Here is a 23,316-nt window from a genome sequence, read left to right as displayed (position 1 = left end):
TCCTCCTCGGCAAGAGGAGTCACCATTATTATTCGACTGGTGCTGTGGCTGGTTGCTTGGGTAGAAGGCTGCAATTCCAGAGCTACCGTTGCTGCTGTCAGCAAAGAATGATTTACAATGGAATAGAGTTCCGGACACTTCTGAACCACCACCAGAAGTAGTACTCATCGTTCCTCCTGGGGGCTGGCGCGGAGACATTCCCTCTCGGCCAGCTCCTCTACTGCCACTGGCATACAGATATGATTCATATGAATGAGGCGAGCACTGATGCTGATGGTGTTGAAGCTGGTGGTGGTGGGATACATTCGATGAAGCATTTGTGGATTCCATGAGCGGCAAAGGAGGACTGCTGCCACTGTCATGATGGTCATGATGGAACTGGCCAGTGCTGCTATTGCCACCGCCTAGGACATTTGATGTGAATGCATTTGAAGTCATTTCGAATACTTCGTGGACAGGTGATGATTTACTTTGCTGCATCTCATTGAATTCAGTTTTGACTAGAATGCCACCACCACCTCCTCCCGGGATGTTGTTGGAATGCATTTGACATTTGCCGCCGCTACCGGCTTCTTCGTCATGTTTTTCACTTTTACAATGATGTTTGATGGTTTCGCTTGGGTAGTCTGCCATGCCGGTTGGCTGTGAACAAGAAAAAGATCGTGCCACCAGGGGCAACATGTGCGGTCCACTGCCGCATGCAAATAGATGTTGTTGGTGTTCCATACCAGGTGGGCACTGCGATGCGGTTTGATGATCATGGAGGGATCTGTGGTGATCGAATTCACCATACTGCTGCATGCCATGAAGGTTTGGATTTCGATCGAGCTCAACACCACCTCCAGCATTACTGGTGCGTATCAAATTTTTCATAAATTCAACATCTCGATTGTAGAGACTATTGTAAAGGAAGTGATCTTTACCCGGAGGAGGAACTCGGAATGAATTCTGTGTTGCACGATCGATGGGAATCATATTCGAAGGAGCACCACCAACACCACCACCACCACCTACAAATGGATGATGATTGTGGGGGAGTACAGATTGGGTTGTTGGTTCCACATCGGGTAGTGGGGATCCTTTTTTGAGCTTCGGTGGCCTACCCAAACGTGTGGCAACTTCTCAGTCTTTGGATCTTCTTGGTCTGCCAACTTTGCCTTTGCGTACGGGTGGATTTGTGGACGTTGTTTTGAGTAATTTGTGCCAGTCTTGTTCGCAGACCAAGCTGCCACCAAGCATGTAGTATCTGTAAGTAAAATTTTGTGATTAAATAAAATCAAATGAAAGTCTTTAATGAAGTCAAGTTTAATGGATTTAAATGGGTATACAAATAACTTAAATATAAATACAAAATAATTAACAAATCTATAAGTAGTGGAGTGGAGTGCCCTCTTGTCTTTGCGAAAGAGCTATGATAAGCTTATTACCGAATTTCCGAAACGTTCAGAAGGTGAAGTGAACCGAATTCAGCAAGCAGAGTCTGGATAGAAATAATTGACAGCCTGAAACCTTCCTTATTGATTTCGAAAAGAAAGAGGAGTATGCAAAGATTAAAATTTTTACGACACCGAAATTGTGCAAAAATGATTTGTTGGTTTCCTGAATGCATAGTAATAAACTTGTGCTTTACAATTTCAATCCTGTTTTTAATTATGTATTATAATATCAAATATGAAGTTTTGAAAGTCCATGCCATCACAGGCGTATATAATAAATCAGAGCTCATACGAGTATGTCCTAATCAAGCACTCTTTGATGCAGATTGAATTATTTTTGGTAAGCGCTTCAAAAATAAATCATTCTTCCATCGAACACACTTGGAAAAATCTGTCAAAATACAAATATAAAAACCTAAGCTTTATGAATCTCTATACCAACGTTATAACAAAAAGATTTTTATCAAAGCTCTTAGTCAACGTGATGGAAAATTCCTCATCTCAATATTGAACAATTTGTTAGAAAACAAAAATAACATAAAAAATAAATACAAAAAGGAGGACAAAAAATTAGCCAAAAACACACACAAAATTGAACTATCACCATTTTACAAAAAAAAAAGTATCTACATATACTATACATACCTATCACCAGGTCGTAGTTGTGATGCACACTTTGAACAAGCAAAGCACTTCAAATGGAAAACGTGATGCTCCACCGGTATGTGATGCTGATGCTGCGGATGGGTGAGCAGATTCTGATGTGTTTGGAAATGCCTCTGATTCTCGACCCCGCCGACACCAGGTGGCGCTTGATTGTGTCCCGTTTGAATAGGATGCTGATTCTGTTGCTGCTGCTGTTGTTGTTGCTGCTGCTGTTGTTGTTGCTGCTGCTGCTGTTTTTGCTGACTACTTATCGGCGATGTAGTCCTCATAACAAATTCATTTGGTGCAATTGTTTGTCCACATGCTGAACACGGTGCCGTGCCAAACATTCTAAAAAGGAAAAAATGACATACAAAAAAAGAATTACAACAAAAATTCTAAGAAAAAGGGAAATAAAATTAGTACATACAAGCAACGAATACAAAAAAGCCTTGTGACAAAGCTGGCAGAGGGACGATGACGTTTTTCAGTGAATTAAAATCAATAGAAAATTTATAGAAAAAATAGTAAAAAATGAACACAGGTGGCATTGGTAGTTGTTCTTTCAAACGAGGTGTAAATATAGGAACAGCAGGTGACGATGCCATTGTTTTAATACTCAAAATGTTCTAAAACTTACCTTTGAACAATTTATATTTATTTTTATCAGGAAACTCTTATTTTCGGGATTTTTTGAAAAAAAAGTTAAAAACTCATTTTTTTTCAAAAAAAAGTTTGAATTTGGCTTCATTCATTTCGATTTAAAAAAAAAATTAAAAATGGTTTCATAGAAATAATAAAGATAACCTGCATGACTGCATTTAAATGACTTTTATTCCGTCAAGAAACTAAAGAATTTTCTCGAGGAATTACAAAAAGGTGGAACTAAAACTGAATCGTTTATTTCAGAAAAGACATAAGTCCATGAGCATAAACTTTTCAGGAGCAACAAAAAACTGTTTTTTACTTAAAATTCCACAACACTTAAAATTTAGAGTATGCCGAGTTATAATCTAGCCTAAGATGCATTTAGAAATCTTTAAAATATAAACTTTTTTGTAGGTCTTTGCGGGTTTTTAAGTCTTTAAAGTCGGTGGACTTATGTCGTTTCTGAAATAAACGAAATTTTTGTGGTAAAACTTTTTTTTTTATTTAGCTATAGTTTTTGAACCCTACTTTCGATTTTAATAAATTAAATAGCAGTAGATAGAGAAAATCTTTACCTTTTTATAGATGTATAACTTAAAGGCTTGCAAGTCATGATGTTTGCCAAAAAAATTTAAAACTGGTTAAATGTCATATTAATCAATAGTTAAAAATGCTGCCACCACCAGAAATCTGGCTATAACTTTTGAATCCTGAGTAAAATTTTAATGAATTTAATAGATATAGATAGAGTAATTCTTTACCTTTTTATAGATATATGTATAACAAAAGGGGGTGTGTGTCAAGATTGCTGCCAAAATAATTTAAAACTGGTAAAAAGTCATGTATTTAACAGTCAAAAATATTGTCACCGGGTGAAAATTTTCCATATATTTTGAACCCTTTTCTTTCAGTTTTCGTATTTTGGGGGGTCTGACATACTTAATTTTTTTTCAGAAGATGAATAACTACCTATACATATATGAGAAATTTCCAAGAAAAAAAATTTTTGGAAAAAGTGAACTTATGCTGTTTCTGAAATAAACGATTCAACTGTGGTAATAAGTTAAGTGAAAATCTATTTTATTTGCTTAACATGTTCACCTTTTGTTTGCTTTGTTTTAGTCTGGGTCTCATTTCTCTACGCAAAATATAAACCGTTAAATTTAAAAAAAATCATAGTAGCTTAAGTCTTTTTCGACAAAAACTGCATTTGCATAATAGCTTATGTATATTTAAAATAAAATCGTCCAAATCTTAAAAAGAATACATTTTTTTAAATCAGCTTAAGTCGTGACATAAGCTTTTATGACAATTTGAATTCAAATATATTCATCGCTTAGGTCAACATAAGCTATTTTAAACTTGTGGTCGAGTAAACCATTTTATTTTGCCTTTTTTTTGCCTTTTCTTTCGTTATTGACTTTTTTTGTCTTTTCTCTTGTTATTGCCTTTTTTTGCCTTTTCCTATGTTTTTTTAGCGTCTTTAAGGTAATGCCTACACACAAAACACTTAAATATACAAACAAAAAGCTTAGCGCCATTTGCTGAATCGAAACTTAAATAATTTATGTTGAACATAAACTCTTATTCCCTACTTTTTCCTCTGCGTAAACTGTCACATAAGGGTTTGTATAGAACTGAGTTTCGATTCAGAAAACGGGTCTAACTTACTCAGTACATTACTTACTCAATAGTTACCCCACACAAACAAAATTTAAGTGAAAAGATCTACCTATATGCAACTTGTTTGTCTGCTATTGCTACCATTTATTGTCTTCTACGTTCTATTGCGCGGCCGACAACCGACACGTATCAGGGTTCTAAAGCTTACTTACTCAATATACAATACTCAATTGAAGAAGTTCTCCAGATTCTGGACATATTCAAGAGAGATTTGGAAGCTGCGAAAGGGGCAGTCGCAAAAGATGTTTTTGAGAAGTACAGATCAATTTTTTGGTAAATAAGGGACTCGAGAGAGTTGAACAAATAAATTGCGTAATACATGGGAACACAAATCAAGAGCTCCCGGCAAATGTTGAAGTGGGTTATGTCAAGTGCTTTAATTGGGGTCCATTCGTCTCAACAGATGTAGAGAGATCTTTTAGCTCCTTTAAAGGCACTCTTAAGGGACAATCGCAGGCGCTTGTTAACTGAAAATTTAAAAAAAACTCTTGATTGTTCAAAATTACTGCAATTAATTTTTATATTTCATTCTTTCTCTCAATAAATGCCTTTTAATGCCTTTTTGGGAGTTTTATTTTGCCTTTTTTTAAGTTTTTAGGTCCACAAGATCCTATCCCTGGTAATCACATAAAAAGTACAAAAAAATCATGTCCACAAATTTCATTTGCTTATACTGAAATATGATAAAAATTGACTTAAGCTTTTTTAACTTATTGACAAAAAAAATAGGACACATGCGAGCCTCGCCGACAGGAGTTTTTATAGGCTTTACAACATTTTTGATATCACACACCCAACCGTTCTGGATGTGATAAGACTAGGAGACAAAAATTGCCAAAGGTTTTGCCCAAATAAACAAAGTCCTAAATATGATGAAAATAAATCCATTCTAAGTGGCCACTACTTGGACACAATTGGTGTCTCGAAAACATGGCTTAAGAGTTATCAAAGTGATTTGGCTGTAGGAATTTCCTGTTCCAATATTTTTAGACAGACCAAGAGTTGGTGGTGTAGCATTGTATATTGACTGTCAAATTCGACTTAAAAAAATATTGAAATGTTCTGAACCAGGTATCGAGTTCATATTTGCGGAACAATCTTCTGGTAATAGTAAAATTTTGATTCGGATTACTTTGTCACCCACTTCTGCTCTTTACAATGGTAGTGAAATCGATTCTTTGTTCGATTTTTATTTATGTGAAGTTAAAACGAGAGAAAAGCTGAGGCGCGATAACCGTGAGTAGGTAAGTAAAGCTGTCTATCATCTTTCTCTTTTAATTACGGGAGAAAACTAAGAATCCCTTTACCCGAATTCCAAACAATCAATCAATCTGATAGCAGAAACTAAAAAGAATTACATCAACTAGTAATCACCAAATAGCATTTGTAAACAGTAAACCAGTGCAAAACTAAACGACCTTGGAAAGAAAATATTGGAAACCAGGTATAGAAGAGAGTGAGAGTACCACTATCTGCCTTATGAGTAATTCCATGTGAAAAGAATATACGAAAAATACCTATGTCATAAAATCTATTTGTGTCATTGTTTACCGGTTCCTTAGCTCAAAATATGAACTTCTGTACATAAATAATCCCCCAAAAAAATTAGCAAGTGAGTAAAATGAATTAATTCCCTAAGTCACTCAATTTTTGAGAGTAAAAAAAAACATGATCTTAAATTACTTTTTTGCATATTTCTTGCGACTTTATACATAATTGAATGAATGTTTTTTTGCATTTGTAGGGTGATATTTAGACCTTTCCAAAACCGTTATTAAAAATGAAATTAGTCCATTTTAAGCTGATCTATTACAAAAAAGGTGAAAAACACATTTTATTTTTTTTTTCTAAAAAACCCATTTTTTAATTTTTTTTTTCAAAACTGTTTTTGAAGTAAAAAATTATGATCTTTTCAATAAAAATAGTTTCGTGATGATTTTTTCACTTTTAAGCTGTTTTTTTTGCAATTTTTTATTTTGATGATTCAAATTTTTACATAAAACGATAACGAGTACGATAACTTAGGCGACAAGAATTGATAACGGTATTTTGTAGAGGAGTTCAATACAATTATTTTTTACTATGGGAGGGGGGGTCTATCTCCCCTCGTTTAGGCGGGAGTGGCAATTTTCTAAAATATGACGTAAAATACTAAAAAAAATTATTAAAAATCAACGGCAATACTTACAGTTATAATTGATATCTTTCTGAAAAGCCAGAATTGTACACTTAATTCTAGTTTTAAATCAAATTATTTCAATTAATTTTTCTCGAAATAATCAACTTCAAAGTCAAAATTTGTTGGAAAAAGGTTTTAAAAAACACATTAAATACTATTTCTACTGAATAGACTTGTCTGTTTCTGGTAACTTTTTTTTTTAGAAAAAATAAATGAAATTTCACTGACGTATAGGTATATTCAAGAAAAAGAAACCTTAAAAGTTTTAATCTAAAATATATATATATATTGTCGTTTCTTATACGAGTAATTCTGTTTACATGTTTTTTTTTTTCTATGTTAAAATGCAGTTGTACAATACAATATTTGTTTGCTATTTTTTCAGGAAGCATCAACTTTGTTAAAGCTTTCGAGTAATAGTGCAAGTTTAATAATTTCAGTAAAATTATTTCGTGCTTTTTTTAATTTTATGTAGGTATAAAGTATAATACATGAACTATATTTTTAGTAGTTTTAATGTTGGATAAGGAATAATCTCATCTGCCCTGTGTCGTCACTATATTCTTGAAGTTATGGTAAGATGTTTTTTTCACATAAAGTTGAGTTTACCCACTAGACCCCAACCAAAATAAATGGTCAAAAATAGAATCGAAAACATTTAACGCAGGTAGCAGTGATAACAATGTTATTAAACGACTAAGCCCTGAATCCAAAGCTATTTATAGTATCTATGTTACTATGTTTCGAATCCAGCTTAAAACATATAATGAGGAACGAAATGCTCTCGATGTAATCTGCGTTTTCATCGTACAAATTTACTGCAAGGTTTGGTTGAATATCGAAGCTCTCAAGATCGTATATGCCTCCTAAACAAGATCTTGGAGTAACATTGAGTACCAGAAGGCGGACAGGCACTATTTCAATTGAGTTCTATTGAAAAACATAAGCAATCGTTTTTTAATTTGTATTTTTGAGAAAATTTTGTGTCAGAAATGTTCTCATTCCTAATTTCAACATTGTAGAAACAAGATCTGTTTTCTATTAAATTGTTTATCCAATTATAACCATTGTTGTTTAAATAAAACAATAAACTCTGATAAGTTGAAAGCTTGTAGGGTTGGCTGGCTTTCTTTAACCCAATTTTATCCATTTCAAAAAATTTAACCTTCCGATAACAACACATTTTTTAATATGGATGCTAGGATTGAATTTAAAAAAAAAAATACTTTTAGGTATACCTAATACAAATATTTATTAAATCACAACACACCATAGGCTTTAACAAGAACAGAAAATAGACAATCCATAAAAAAAAAACATCAATAGCCAAAAATACAAAGAAAGAAAAATCAAGTCTGGGGTGGTATAGCACCCCTGTTGTCATCGGAATGTTAAAATAAGATTATTTTTTATAATGCTAATAAAAATGCATGGAAGACATTCCTATTGTTCGAACAATGGTTCCACAACGTGTTTGTTCCCGTAGTAAAACCAGAATACAATATGTGTTTATATTAATGAGTTTTTTTCCAGGTAAAAAATTTACTTGAATCAAAAGAACTTGAAAAGAATGCTCTAATGCTTTTGGACAGTGCCCTGTATCATCCTAAAAAACGATTTGCAAAGTGATGATGGGCTGATAACACTGGTCAACAAAGTTTTTGCCACAAGAACCACAATATACTTTTCTAGTAGTTTTTGTGGTGCTGAATCCGAATCTGAAGTCAGAAAAATTTGATTGGTTCGAGGTTATGTTTTTATGTGAAGTAATTAATTGTGAATAAATTTGTAACGGTGCATATAAGAGCTAGTTTTATTCTTTCAAAAAATGTTTAAATCTTTCCGATATCTCTTTTATTGCCCGAGATATTTAAAATTTAAGTAGCGGTCTTTGAATCAGAAACAACACTGGCCAACCAAATTACACTTTTTTTGCCACAAGAATCAAAATATACTTTTCTGCAGGTTTTTGGGTTGCTGAACTCGAATCCACAATCAGAAAAATTCTACTAGCCTTCGTTCTTAAAATATTACCGTTATAAAATGCAAAAAAGGGATAGGGATAGGATAGGGTAGATATCCCATGTCCATCTCTATGTTATAATGTTGTTAAATAAAACAAAAAACTTTAAAACACACGAGGCATAAAATAGCAGTGACAACCCAATCTTTTAGTTTTTTTTGTTCCATAATACATAATTTAAAAATTTGCTCAGAACGCATAGGTATATAAAAATAAAAGTTTTAAAAACTTTCGCATCATGACACAAAGCTGATCAATATCAATGCATTATAAAAATGTCCATTAACGAGGTAACATAAGCCATACTCTTAGGCCGGTATGTCGAAGCTATAGCAGGTATCGTTATTGCCAGCGGGCGCCTATTTTTTTAAGCTTATACCCCCTCGCCTTTCAATATATCCGCATATCTGCATTGATGAATACGCCAAAAGTGAGTAGGCATATTAGTATGAGTTTTTTTATTTTTTTTTTGTTGCAAAGTCTATAGCTAAATTGGCGAAACAAAAAAAATTCATGATAATGGAACAAATATCAAAAAAATAGCTTTTTAAATTATTCAACACTTTTCAAATGCATTGTGTGTCATATAAAAATGAGTGCATAGTGATACAAAAATATTACCTCCCTATTTTTTGGTTTTTTTTATTTTTGGATTTTTAATAGAGAACATGATGTCAACCCCGTGTTAACGGGGCATTGGAAATCTATTAAGTGCTTTTATGTCAGCGCTAAGTCGAGTTGTAGAAGTGCATGCATATAAAACGGCACATATTTAAGTATCAGTCATAATTTATTGGCGGATTTTTATGAAATCCGCGTTCGTTTATATGCATTGAACATTTATTTTTTTTTTTTTTTCAAATCCCCTCCCCAAACCAAACTATCTTCCTCACATAAATGTGATATGTGTCTATTTGACAAAAAATCTGTATGGAAAGTGATGACATAATAGTTTTAGCACATGAATAAGGAAATTTGATATGAAACACGATTTTTTTTGTTCATTTTCGTTTAAAATGGATATTAAACCAAAACAAACCCCTAAGCGTGCATATTGAATGAAATAATCGGGGGGTGGTTGGTGAGGACACATTCATCAATGTTACACTTATACGAGAGTATCGATGAGAGCCAAAGTATTTTGAGTTGAGTTGGTGCATAAATAATGCATTTGTATGGGTAAAGTCTTGCTATATTTATATGATGGTAGGTTCATGCTTTCATACTTTTGATGATGAATGGTTGACTGGTTGTTTATATTTTATGCATGAACTTTCACATTAATTTTATTAAATAAAACAAAAAAAAAACGATTTGATTTTTATCCAAATGAAATGGTTAAAAAATACTTATTTGACGCATTCTAGCAGGAAATTCTTAAATTTTATATACAAAGTTGACTGGACCATTGATGTGGCATTCTATCGTCACGGGTCAGACACTAACTCAGTTTTTTTTTTCTTTGCAAACTGCAATCCAACTTCCAACGCGTAGAATCTGTATCCGGATTCAACACATTCTTTTGCGAACCGACCTATAAACCGCATCCGTCGAGTACGTCGCGTCATGTTCGTCATGTATGGGTCAGCCTTTCATAACAATGTGTATTTTATCGTGCCTTCAGCTAAATTCGTCGATAATAATTGGGGGCAGTTTTGCCGCTGGAAAAAATCGGAAAGGGGCAAAAAAGGGACCCGAGACAAAAAAGGGGCCAATCATAAAATTTCGTGAAGCAAAAAAAAATTATATAAACATCACCAAAGATATAGATATCATAAACTTTTAATAAAAAATAAATTAATTTAAAAAAAAAAAAAAAAAAAAAAACAAACTAAACAGTTCTTGACAAAATATGTATGTATATGCAAATATACTTTCGATATTTATACACTAATTTGGACTTTGGTTTACCCAGTTTTCATGATCTTTTCCTGGTTTTATTGAATCAAGGGCTGTCATCAAGGAATTGTTAGTGTTTACAATTAATCTATTTTCGTAAATTTTCGTAAGCTTATTTTTTATCAGTGTCAGTCTGAAAACTACTCTTTCAGCTGATGCACTGCTATCAAGAGTTTTCAAACATAATTTCATCCAAATCGTCACGGGTCAGACACTAACTCAGTTTTTTTTTTTTTTTTTTTGCAAACTGCAATTGAATATCTTTCCTGCTTCATAAAAGCTGAAACACAATCACGCTTTGCCAGACGCGTCATCGCGTTACGTTGAGAAATCCTCAAAGCGCGCTTCTGTCACTTTGACTTCGAACAGCTGATTTTAACATAAAATCTGCTGTCAAATAAAAAAAACACAGTCACTCATAAAATTATTGAGCCAAGTCTTTATCTTGATTTAATTGTGGAAAAATGAAAAAGGATATTAATGTGTTTAAAAAATGCATAGAAATTTGTTTATTCTTTAATCCTACAGTAATAAAAACAAAACCAATCAAAATAAATTGTTTTTAACAATAAAACTCAGTCTACAACATCATTAAAATATTTTTGTTTTTAATACGTAAATTGTTTTGATTTAAAATATCTCGATGTCGTTTTTTTGTGCAAAATCTATATAGAGAAATTAAAAAACACACCTAGGTTTGCAATAATTTATTTTTTTTTATTCGCATTTGGCGCAATAATAATGTGGGTGACTGTAACTATGTCTGATAAATGTCAGAAAGCGAGCAAAAGTTCAGTCTGGTTGAACTTTTGCTCGCTTTCTTACGTTTCCTTACGTTTGTCAAAAAAAGCGTACGTAAGAAAAGCGTCATTGTTTGAGATTACACAGATTTCGTATGGTTGAACTTTTGGCAGTTGTCAAAATCGAAGGCAAAGCGTGATTGTGTTTCAGCTTTAATGCTGTTCTTTGTGCAATCCAACTTCCAACGCGTAGAATCCGTATCCGGATTTAACACATTCTTTTGCGAACCGACCTATAAGCCGCATCCGTCGAGTACGTCGCGTCATGTTCGTCATGTATGGGTCAGCCTTTCATAAGAATGTGTATTTTATCGTGCCTTCAGCTAAATTCGTCGATAATAATTGGGGGCAGTGTTGCCGATGGAAAAAATCGGAAAGGGACAAAAAAGGGACCCGAGACAAAAAAAGGGGCCAATCATAAAATTTCGTGAAGCAAAAAAAAAATTATGTAAACATCACCAAAGATATAGGTATCATAAACTTTTAATAATAAAATAAATTAATTAAAAAAAAAAAACAAACAAAACAGTTCTTGACAAAATATGTATGTATATGCAAATATACTTTCGATATTTATACACTAATTTGGACTTTGGTTTACCCAGTTTTCATGATCTTTTCCTGGTTTTATTGAATCAAGGGCTGTCATCAAGGAATTGCCAGTGATAACAATTAATCTATTTTCGTTAATTTTCGTAAGCTTATTTTTTATCAGTGTCAGTCTGAAAACTACTCTTTCCGCTGATGCACTGCTATCAAGAGTTTTCAAACATAATTTCATCCAAACCATTTTTAAATAACCCGCAATAGCAAGCCAAAATTCTTCTACGCCCTTAATTTCAAAAAATGTTTCAAGAACCTTGTCCGCACATCCAGCCTCGAGCATTTTATATACCTCAATAACTTTCTCGGAATTCAATCGACTAAATGCTGGAAATCAGAAACCAGGGGGCCTATTACATAAAACGAAACGAACGGCAAAACAACGAAAGCCACGACAAACGATAGTCGCGACAAAGAGCGACTACATAAAACGATAATGCATGCATGAAAATGTTGCCACATCAAACAAGAAAAAAATTCTTTTTTTCAAGCGCAACCAACTTCACTCCTATTTGTGACTGTGAAAATTGGCTAAATAAACAAACAAAAAAAAAGTAAATTAAAATTTTAATCTTTGGTAAAAATGTTTTTTCACTGCTATTACTTTTTTGATAATGAAAGTGATAGTGATTCTGAGGCAGAGGAAATCTTATTATCAAGAAGAGCAATAAGAGATAATTCAGACCCAATGAACATTTTCTTATTCTACGTAAGTAAGAATGTTTACCTTACCATTAATCTTAAAAATATGTAATTTCAAGGTTCGAAAATCTATTTCGCCTCAACAAAGAAGCTTTCATTTACGTTCTGGAAAAGATTGACTTGAGACTTCCAAGTGCAAGGTCAACATACATACCGAACATTTTGAAACTGTGTGCAACTCTTCGCTTTCTGGGAGAGGGTGGATATCAGAGAGGGACAGGTCAGGATTTCCTTGTCGGAATGGCGCAGCCAACATTGTCTGCTACATTGATAAAAGTGTTGCCGGTAATGGAAAGTGTTTTATGTCCCGACCATATATCGTACCATATGACTGAGGATGAGATGTCTTCCAGTAAGCAACATTTTTATAGCAAGTATCGCTTCCCAGGAATTATTGGATGTGTGGATGGGACGCATGTTAAAATAATACGTCCTGCTACTAATGAGCACATCTACTTTAACAGAAAGGGTGATCATAGCATCAATGCAATGATAGTAAGTACATACTTTCAATCAAAATAGATGTATTTTTTCATTAACGTTCTGATTTCATAGGTTTGCGACTATAAAATGGTGATTCGGGCTGTAGACGAGAGGTACGGTTAGGCATCACACGACTCTTTTGTATTTAGCCTAAGCGAATACCATCGACATCTCCTTCAGAGATGGAATAACGGAGACAAGCGAAGTTGGCTTCTCGGTAAATACAAGATTTTGTTCAAGTGTTTTATATTTGTATAAATTAATTCATTCAATAGGTGATTCTGGATACACTTTAGAGCCTTGGATGATGATACCGATCTGCAGAAGAAGGAAGCCAAAACGAGAAATTTAACACCCTTCATTCAAAGTGCCGAAACGTTGTTGAAAGAACGATTGGTGTTCTAAAATCGCGGTTTCGATGCCTTCTTGGAATAAGACAGCTCAATTACACACCAGAAAAGGCAATACAAATAACAAACGTTTGTGTTGCACTACACAACATCTGCATACAATTTCATGTTCCAGAGATTTCCATTGCTGATATTGCTGATGATGTTCATGAAGAAGGAAGTGAAATGGTGGCCAGAACCCAACTATCAAATATTGCAACAACTACAAGAAACCAAATAAGAGACAATTTACAAAGTTAGAGTTTCCATGAACTTAAACTTTATTCATTATTAATTACTTAACATTCATTATTAATTACTTAGCATTACTTAAAAGCAAAATCCACAAAATGAGTAAAAAAAATACAACATAAATAGGTACAAAATATAACATACGTAACTATAAAAAATATATTTGTACTTTTTTTAAAGGAACCTGTACCTATTTAAAAATCTAGATAACAATTAAAAAAAAACAAAAATCTTTTGCACTTCAAGTAAGGAAAATTAATTTTAAATATTTTTATTCACTTGATGAACTCGAGCTATTTGAACTTTCATTGTTAGCTGATGCTTTCATTGGAGCTGCTGCTTTCATTGGAGCTGCTGCTTTTGGACTTGATGAGCCGGAGCTATCGGAACTTTCATTGGAAGAAGCTGAAGGTGCTGCTTTTGGACTTGCCATATCCAATTTGAGCTCTTCGATTTTAATTTTTCGTTTTTTTTAGTGATAGCATTTGTATTTTTATTTGCTGTATTTTTATTGCTGTATCCTTCCAGTATATTAGAATCATTGTTAAGGCACACGAATGGTAGGTAAAACAACGAAGGTTCAAGTCACGGTTGTTTACATAATTTATTTGTTCTGTTCCATTTTAAAAGAGGAACCTTTATGATTTTAAAATTGGCGTGTTTAGTTCTGATTTTACTTTAACTTACAGTGTTTTTTATCATTCTATAACGTTTTTGTTTTTGCTTATTGGAGATTTTTGGGGATTTGGAGAAAATGGGAGAAAAAATTATTTATTGGAGATTTTGTCCATTGGATGCCTTTCCCCATGGAGATTTTGTCCATGGGGTCAAAAATTTTCTGGAGATTTTATCCGATTGAGATTTTTTTTTTGGAGATAGTGTAGGTTTCCCTCCTAATTGAAGTCAACTGTTCTATCTTTTATAATTCTTCATAATTTTTCATCTTTTAAAACAAAAAGTTTAGCTATAAATAAAAAGGGCCCATTTTGCTAATTTTTAAAAAAGTGGGGGCCAAGGGGCCCGAGCTTAAAAAAGGGGCCATTTGGCCCCTAAAGGGGCCAAACGGCAACACTGATTGGGGGCAACGGGGTACTACATTTCCCGGATCAAAGAGGATAAACAATTCAAGCTCGGCTTCCAACCCGCATAAATTTCCGAAGACGGATGGCTTCGGTTCAGAAAGAAGTGACTTCATAAGGGCTTTTTTTAAATTCTTTTTTTCTCGTTTTATTAATTATTTTTTCTTCCTCCTTGTACGTTTTGCTTCCATATCTTTTTTAAAGGGGTGAATTTTCAAATCACTATTTTAAGACTCTTATTTTTTTTTTAAGTTTTTTCGGACTTCCGAAAAGGACATAGGGATTAGGGAGATATGTGACAGGATTTTTGTGTGTTGAGATTTGTAGAGATAGAATGTATGTAAATATGTAGATAGATAAGCGTCTATGGTGTTTGCTCATCATGTTGGAACGTTTTTGTTCGGTTCCTGTGAAGGCCCGAGCGTTAATCACTCAACCTCCTGTAATTGCCTCCAAAACTTCAATACCTGTTATCGGTTAAATAAGAGAAGTAAAATTACAGTTGTCTTTTATTTTAAATCGATATCGCACAGACCGATAAAAAAATGCTCTTTTCATTAGTTTTTTTTTCTACAAAAAATATATGATGACAATTGTTATAGATTTATGTATAAATACGATATCTTAAGACAAAAATAATTTTTTTTTCACAATAATGAACTATAATAGGGCTATATTACGATATTTTAGTTGTTAAGTTTTACTAAAAGTAAACTTTCCACTGTTTCACTCAAAATAAAACTACATAAGTGAAAAGAAAGCCCTCTCTACTGTAACTTGTTTTGCAAAAACTCCAATCCAAATACATCAACTAGAGCCAGCTCAAAAATTTAAGGAAATTTCAATTTAAGTTGTCGAAAGAATATTAGAGCATCGGTTTCTAATGGCAATCAGGGGTAGACCAATTCAAAATGGGTACATATGTATGCTTATATTTTTGATAACATTTCACTGTTGTTGAGGTCAACATTTTGATTTTCATTTTGCTCACGTACAAGTTAAATTCAAACAAATTTTAATTGAATCAAAACAAAACAAATTAGAAATAAAATGCACGACTCACGACTGGGTCGCACGTCCTTGCTCTTAGGTTCAAGTTACTTAAATTTTTAAGACTTTTTATATAGAAATTTGGGATATGTATGTAGGTACTATAAATATGTATGTATATAATATGCTATGTGCTATAATACCCGATGGTATTTTTTTGTTAACATGTCCGCTGTTGACTTTGGAGACTTAATTTTTTTTCGTTTCGCTTCATCAGCGTACTAGCCTTAAACAGGAAATTTGTTTTTGTTTTAATTTATAAAATGTCATTTGAAAAAAATTACATTGTGGTAACTGGGAAACTGATGTTAAAGTTGATTTATTGATCAACTTTAGACTGGCCGTGGCTAGTGATCGGGCTGATTTGAAGAGATCTTTGAATACGTCACCGATTTAAGCTCCATGGCATTGATGATGAGGGCCTTCCAACTGATGTGCTAGTTCGGATGAGTGGAACATTTTTTTTTTTAATTTGTTACTGTTTCCATTTTTGCCATTGGTTTTTGTTCCGATGAATTTCTCTAGAAAAAGAAAACAAGCCCAACTTCAAGAAGCTCCGCTTGATATTATGATTCCAGCTAAACTCCCTGCTGATTCGACCTAATTTCTCAAAGATACATAGGTTCCATTGAATACAATATGTTGTTGGGTTCACCTAGTAAACGAACTCCAAAGTCGCAAATTCTACTCTGGATTATTAGGGTAGTTTTTGTTCAAAATGGCGGATCAGATGAATCTTTCAAACTGCACACAACCACCACATAGTTACTACCACACTGCATTTCCCATCTCATACGTCATACATACTTTACTTGACTTAATTAGTTCTTATTTGCCAGTGTTTAACAAATTGATGTACCTATTTCTGGCATCTACATCAAAACCTCATACAAAATGAATGTTTTGTTTGAAAAATATAGAGAACAAACTTTCAATTATCATTATTATTGAATCTGTTTTGGGAACGTGTGTGGTGTTGTGTTTTTGTGTAGGTATGCTTATCGGTTCAAAAATATACAACTTCACCCACAAGATACACCCTCATCAGCAAAGCCACCTAAAAATATTATACTCCCACCTTTAAAGAGTCCTTGCCGTTCGTTTGCCAGCACACAGATCCTGTTCTTGTGTTTTTACTGAAGGTATACCCTACTCATAGAAAACTGTAGTACGACGACTTTGTCGTTCCTTCCATCTCATCGTGCTCCTACACAACATATAACATAACAGCTAACACACACATACACACTTAAATATGTCTATGAGGTGAGCAAAAAAGGACGACGCATGGTGAGGGCGGGAAGGAGACGAATGTCGAGTGCACCTATTAAAAGCATTCCTCCTATGCATCGTAATTTGAGTTGAAAATTAGTTTAAGTATGGAATGTGTAATGAAGTTTATTAATTAAAACTGTTCGGAACCACATGCCGCCGTGAATTGAAGCCCTAGCGGGTTTTTGAGTCCCTGTCAGTATGACGACGGATTGAGTGATGCTGGCTTGTTGTTTCCAACACACACGGCTTGTATACATAGATATCAGCAACAACAAGAGGTACGAGTATGTGAGGGGGGCGGCTTTGGAGATTGTAGATAGTGAGGAATGGAAAAATGGAGAGGAGAATGAGTTGTGCCTTGTTTGCTGAATCACTTTGGTTTTTGGTATCCATATGAAAAAAGGTGCATGATGTTGTTCTCCTGATGCAAGAAACAGAATAGTCCAGTCATTTTAGATTTGGTTGTATGGAGGTCTGAGAAATAATTCGCAACTGCAATTCGGACTAAAAATATGAAAGTACACTAGTACAGAAACTAAACCCCCCATTTTCCGAACAAATGTCTGGACGACTTTGGCCGCCATTTTGTTTTGAACAGTTTTGCGACTATCGCTTGTAGTTCGGCTAGTTTTGGTCTTAGAGAAAAATGTTATGAGACAAAGTTGTAGCAAATTTTATTTCCCACAAAAAATGTTAAGTAAGTTTTTATTCTAAAACCTACCATTTAGGAGTTATAATGAATTTCGTAAAATGCTATGCTCACTTATTTTTTATATTCACCATAACTTTTTTTTTCAAACTTTTATTAAAAAATTGTTGTTATAAAAGTTAAAGAGCTACTAATTATCTATGTTTGTCTCATACTAAGTTTTTTTGTCCGAGTTGCCGTTTCCTCACTAAAACAAAAATTCAATAAAAAAATTAGCAAAAACAGGGTGAGGGGAGAGTACGATAATTGTGGTGCCGAGATTTTATAACAGTTTTTTGAAGAAGGGTTCAATACAAGTATTTTTTACTATCGGAAGGGGGGTCTATCTCCCCCCATTTATGCGGGAGGGGCAGTTTTCTAAAAAAAAACAGCCTAAAATAAAAAAAAATATTAAAAAACAACGGCAACACTTACAGTTATGAATGATACATTTTTCAAAAGCCACAATTATATGCATTATTGTAGTTTTTAAATGGAGCTATTAAAATTTATAGTTTTTGAAATAATCGATCTCAAAGTTAAATTTAGGAAAAAAAAAATTTTTTTTAATCGATTATTTCAAAAACTATAAATTTTAATAGCTCCATTTAAAAACTACAATAATGCATATAATTGTGGCTTTTGAAAAATGTATCATTCATAACTGTAAGTGTTGCCGTTGTTTTTTAATATTTTTTTTTATTTTAGGCTGTTTTTTTTTAGAAAACTGCCCCTCCCGCATAAACGGGGGGAGATAGACCCCCCTTCCGATAGTTAAAAATACTTGTATTGAACCCTTCTTCAAAAAACTGTTATAAAATCTCGGCACCACAATTATCGTACTCTCCCCTCACCCTGTTTTTGCTAATTTTTTTATTGAATTTTTGTTTTAGTGAGGAAACGGCAACTCGGACAAAAAAACTTAGTATGAGACAAACATAGATAATTAGTAGCTCTTTAACTTTTATAACAACAATTTTTTAATAAAAGTTTGAAAAAAAAAGTTATGGTGAATATAAAAAATAAGTGAGCATAGCATTTTACGAAATTCATTATAACTCCTAAATGGTAGGTTTTAGAATAAAAACTTACTTAACATTTTTTGTGGGAAATAAAATTTGCTACAACTTTGTCTCATAACATTTTTCTCTAAGACCAAAACTAGCCGAACTACAAGCGATAGTCGCAAAACTGTTCAAAACAAAATGGCGGCCAAAGTCGTCCAGACATTTGTTCGGAAAATGGGGGGTTTAGTTCCTGTACTAGTGTACTTTCATATTTTGAGTACAAATTGCAGTTGCGAATTATTTCTCAGCAAAAGTATAACTTGACTGGACTAAGAAAGGCTAGAGAAAATGTGTGATAGGTGGCTTGTTGTTTCAATGTGGTGAATATTGATGCAATATTTTGTAGGGATGCATGCAAATAAAAAGGAGAGTCTGTTTATGGAAAAGTTTTCGTAATGAGTTATTTTTGTGAACATGAAGTATGTTCAACATTGTTATTTTTGTTTCTTCGTTTTTTCTCTTTTTTGTGTTCTATAACTGCGCACCTTTCGAATATTTATAATGCAAAATGAAAGAGTTGGTGAGTTAGGGGGGCGGCATAAGAGAAAGAAGTTAATTGCTGGTGTTGAATGTTTTCGAAAAACAATATTTAAAACATATTTTTACGGGCGGAAAGACGAGCTTATTATTTTAAAACTGATATTTAGTAAAACTTGCGAAATATATCATATTGAACTGTGGGCATTCATTCGTAATTTCTTCCAAGCTAACGCGACACGAAAAAAAAAACGGTACCGAAAGCACTGCTTAGTTTTTTTTTTTCTTTATTTTCTTTTTGAATTTGTTACACAGCGTTGTTTGGTGATATTTTATTTTTATTTCTGGCAAGCTTTTAATGGTTTCAATCTCAATCCCAACCAATTTTATCGCATTTCTAAAAATAAGGCAATATAAGTGTTTAATGTAACTGTCAAACCGTCTTGGAGCTCTTTGGCCAGCATTTTTATTATTGATTGCCTTAAAATTAAGTCTATTTGTTAATTTGGTTTTGATTAAACTTAGCTCATAAAATTTTCGTTCAGCAGCAGCTGAGTTGTGTGGAAAAGACATTAAATTAAAAACAAAATAATTGAAATTTTCAAAACAATAGGTACTCGCTTAAACCATTTTTTAGCACACTTAGAGTGTAGAACAACAAACTACAAAAAACCGTGACGTGGTCCTTTTCACAACATTCCAATATCGTTTCTCAAGAACATAAGTAAGCTTTTAACAACTGCCTTCCTGAACTATTGCCTATTTCCAAAAGACAGGTTCGGCTTTCGGCATAGTCTATAATTTACTAAAGCTTTAGACTTTGATTTCATCTCACTGGATTTCTGCAATCAAGTTAATGTACAAAATTCCACGATTTTTAATTTTTCTAAAAAATTAATCAATTTAGAAATATCAAACGGCATTAATCCTTTACATTCTTAAATTGTAATCACTTAAAATGAACCATCGTTTATATCAATTTCTTTTTCGTATCATAAATCACATCATCTCCTCTAGCTCTTAAGTTTTCTCTACTCTCTTTAACAATTAATGAAAAAAAGGACAAAAATAAATACAATAATTACTTCTTGACTCTTTTACTTTTTTTTTGTCTGAAGCGAAGAAAGCAATCTACCAACGCACGAATACCCTTATTGTTTGCACGAAAAGCAAACAAAAAAGAACAAGTAGCTATGAAGGTGAAATAAAGTTCTGGTGACCATATTTTCAAACACATTAACCACAAGTAAACACTTAAGGTCCATTTTCTTCACTCGGAGTTGAAAAAAACTTGAGAATTTTTATATTAAAACTTCTCAAGTTATGTTCAACTCCGAGTGAAGAAAATGGACCTAAATGGGTCTAAAAGATGTTAAGTTTCTGAAACTTTCTTTTTAAGCGTTTATGTCGCTTGCAAAATTAATAAGGATTTATCACAAATACAAGTCTTTTACAGGAGCTATACATTCAGTCTTAATAAAAGCATCTAATTCTTAAGTTGATAGAAAACTTTGGGTTTTGAGATGGTCACCCTATATAAAAAAAAGGAAAATCAGCTATAAAGGATCTGAACAAAAAAGGAGTAAAGAAAGAATTATGGCGATGGAAAAAATTTAACTTTCTTTTTTTTTTTATTTCTTTCTTAGAACTCTTGTCATTCAGCTTTGCTTGCTTTACTGATGATTGTATAGGTTTAGTTTTTTTTTTTGCTTAAACTAACCAAATGCACTCAATGGGTGAGCGGTGAGTGTCTGTTTCACTCTTCCATCGATGATTTATTGAATTGCTCCACCTGCTCATTAATGGTTTGATGGAAAAAACGGAAGTAATTGTTCTTGAAGTACTCTTTTTAGTTGGTAAGAATACAAAACTCTAGCAAATGTTTAAAAAGGGTTGAATAAAGTGGGAACTTGACATTTTGAATTAGAGGTGTTAATTGTCTTTTTAAAGAAGTAGTCTTTGGGTTGGAAAATTTTTGTTTAAATAAAAAAGTACGATTAATTCACTTTTGTCTGCGGCTGCAGAAACGCTTAACTCATCGAGCTAAAGAAAAATTCACTTTTGTAGTAAAAGATGACTGTGAGTTGAGTAACTACGAAAACCAAAAATCTTCCCGTCCGCATCCTGGCATAATTGGCGTAGCAGGATGCAATCGGGTTCATTTTTTGGCACCCTTCAACTCATCGAGTTAAAGAAAAATAATTCTTTAATAATTCACAGGTCTTACTGGCTAAATCTTGAAAATGAGGTATTTGTTAAAAAAGTCTTGTTTTTTGGTGTATTGACCAGAGATTTAAGAAATCACTAAATCCATAAAAAAAAAAATTAGGAATAGATTAAAAAATTCTAAAAAAAGACACATAGAATGTCCAAAAATACCAATATTTCTGAGCAAGTAATCAAAAAGTATGCTGTGCATCAGGGCTGCCGTTTTGAATTTTCATTGAGGAGTATTTTAAATGTTTTGAGGGGAGTGTTTCACGTTCAAAAGGAGTATGAAAAGTAAAAAAATAATTTTTTTTATTATTTACATAAGAGTACTCAAAAATTTTGCTAAATTCCAAATTAATTTTAATAAAAGATTTATTCTTAAAAAACTCGACTTAACATAAAAAGATATCTTAATCATTCTATGTGCTTACTTATTGTGGGTCTCATTTTTATAGATTTCTCAAAACAAAAAAAATAACAAGATGTTCTCAACTCCGATCATTATTGATCAGTTTAATTTTTATAGAACTATCTCCTATATAATTTTCCCTATAGAAATCTGAAAAGGAAACGATTTCCAGGTAAAATTTATGTGTACCTAGACGTGTAATTTTAAGTTTTGGACATTTTATTTTTATAGGATCCCACCTCTAATTGATGCGATTTAAGTAAACTCAATCAGGAAATGTAATGTATTTAATTGCCTTACACTTTTTTTAAACGGAAATCCACTTTAATTTAAAGTGTCTTCACATTAATTATCCTGTTTTGCAGTAGGCGTTCGAGGACTGCCGCGGTTAAGCTATTGCATTGCATTTTTTTAACTTATGCAATTATTAATTTTTATTTACGCAGCATTTTTTTCCTTTGATTTTATTTAAAGTTTTTTCTTTGATATTACTCCAAGTTACACATTTATAAGAATATAAATTTTCTTCTTTTCTTTACGTGTTTTTATTATCTTATTCAGAAATTTTTATAATTGAAACAATAGGCTTATGGTAACTAAAATATGACACACAGGTTTGAGACCTGATATCTAAATATCTATAAAATACCGCGTCAATAGTGGTCCCGTATTTTGTTGTAGATACTTGTGGATCATTATTAATTTTCAAATTTAATTTTTCAGAAAGAAAAGTTGTCAACCGCTCTGATTTTTTATCAGCGAAGTTGATGTTGAAATCGCCAGCCAAGATGAGTGGAAATTTATAACCATTTGTACCAAGTATTTTCGAGCCTTCTTCAGTATACTCCAATAAAGTGCGATAAATAAAATTCTCTACCTCGTGCAATTTTGGATTAGGGGAAATGAAAATTGCTACCATGACTATGTGTAGGCCATTTCTAAGTTTGCATACGCACGCACAAATATCTCCAACAAATGAGCGCCTAACATTAACATTGCTAACGTGTGCATTTATTTCATTATTCGCAGTCATAATATTTATACCAATACCATTATTATTATTTTGGTAAATAGCTACCCAACCTTTTGGAATAGTATCTCGTTTGAATTGAATAATACAATTGAAATTGGGTATTTCAATTAGATTACCATGCGCCATGCAAGTTTCGGTAAGAAGTAACACATTTGTCTGAATCTTGTAAATCGTATCACAACAAAAACATTACTGTTAAAAAGTAGCCAAGTTCTCCTATGTTGAAATTATGCTGGCACAAAAAGTACTGAGATGTAAAAGTGTACCAAGTTCTAAAGTTTGGGT

The 23,316-nt window shown here is 32.9% G+C and overlaps 1 protein-coding gene across 1 annotated transcript in view; it reads right to left on the bottom strand.

Moving 5' to 3' along the window:
• Positions 1-987: 987 nt before the first annotated feature.
• The window catches only part of LOC129920894 (uncharacterized protein DDB_G0283357-like), a 77,534-nt gene continuing 55,205 nt past the window's right edge, over positions 988-23,316 (bottom strand). The window contains exons 4-5 of the mRNA XM_056002393.1: positions 2,082-2,432; positions 988-1,246 (exon numbers count right to left, since the gene is read on the bottom strand). Of these exons, the coding sequence (XP_055858368.1) occupies positions 1,123-1,246; positions 2,082-2,432 (475 nt within the window). The 3' untranslated portion in view covers positions 988-1,122. The remainder of the gene's footprint in view (positions 1,247-2,081; positions 2,433-23,316) is intronic.

The sequence above is a fragment of the Episyrphus balteatus genome, chromosome 1 (genome assembly GCF_945859705.1).
Source record: "Episyrphus balteatus chromosome 1, idEpiBalt1.1, whole genome shotgun sequence".
NCBI classification, from domain to species: Eukaryota; Metazoa; Arthropoda; class Insecta; order Diptera; family Syrphidae; genus Episyrphus; species Episyrphus balteatus.
The sequence above is the reverse complement of the archived record's forward strand: the minus strand, read 5'-3'. Positions and strand labels throughout refer to the sequence as shown.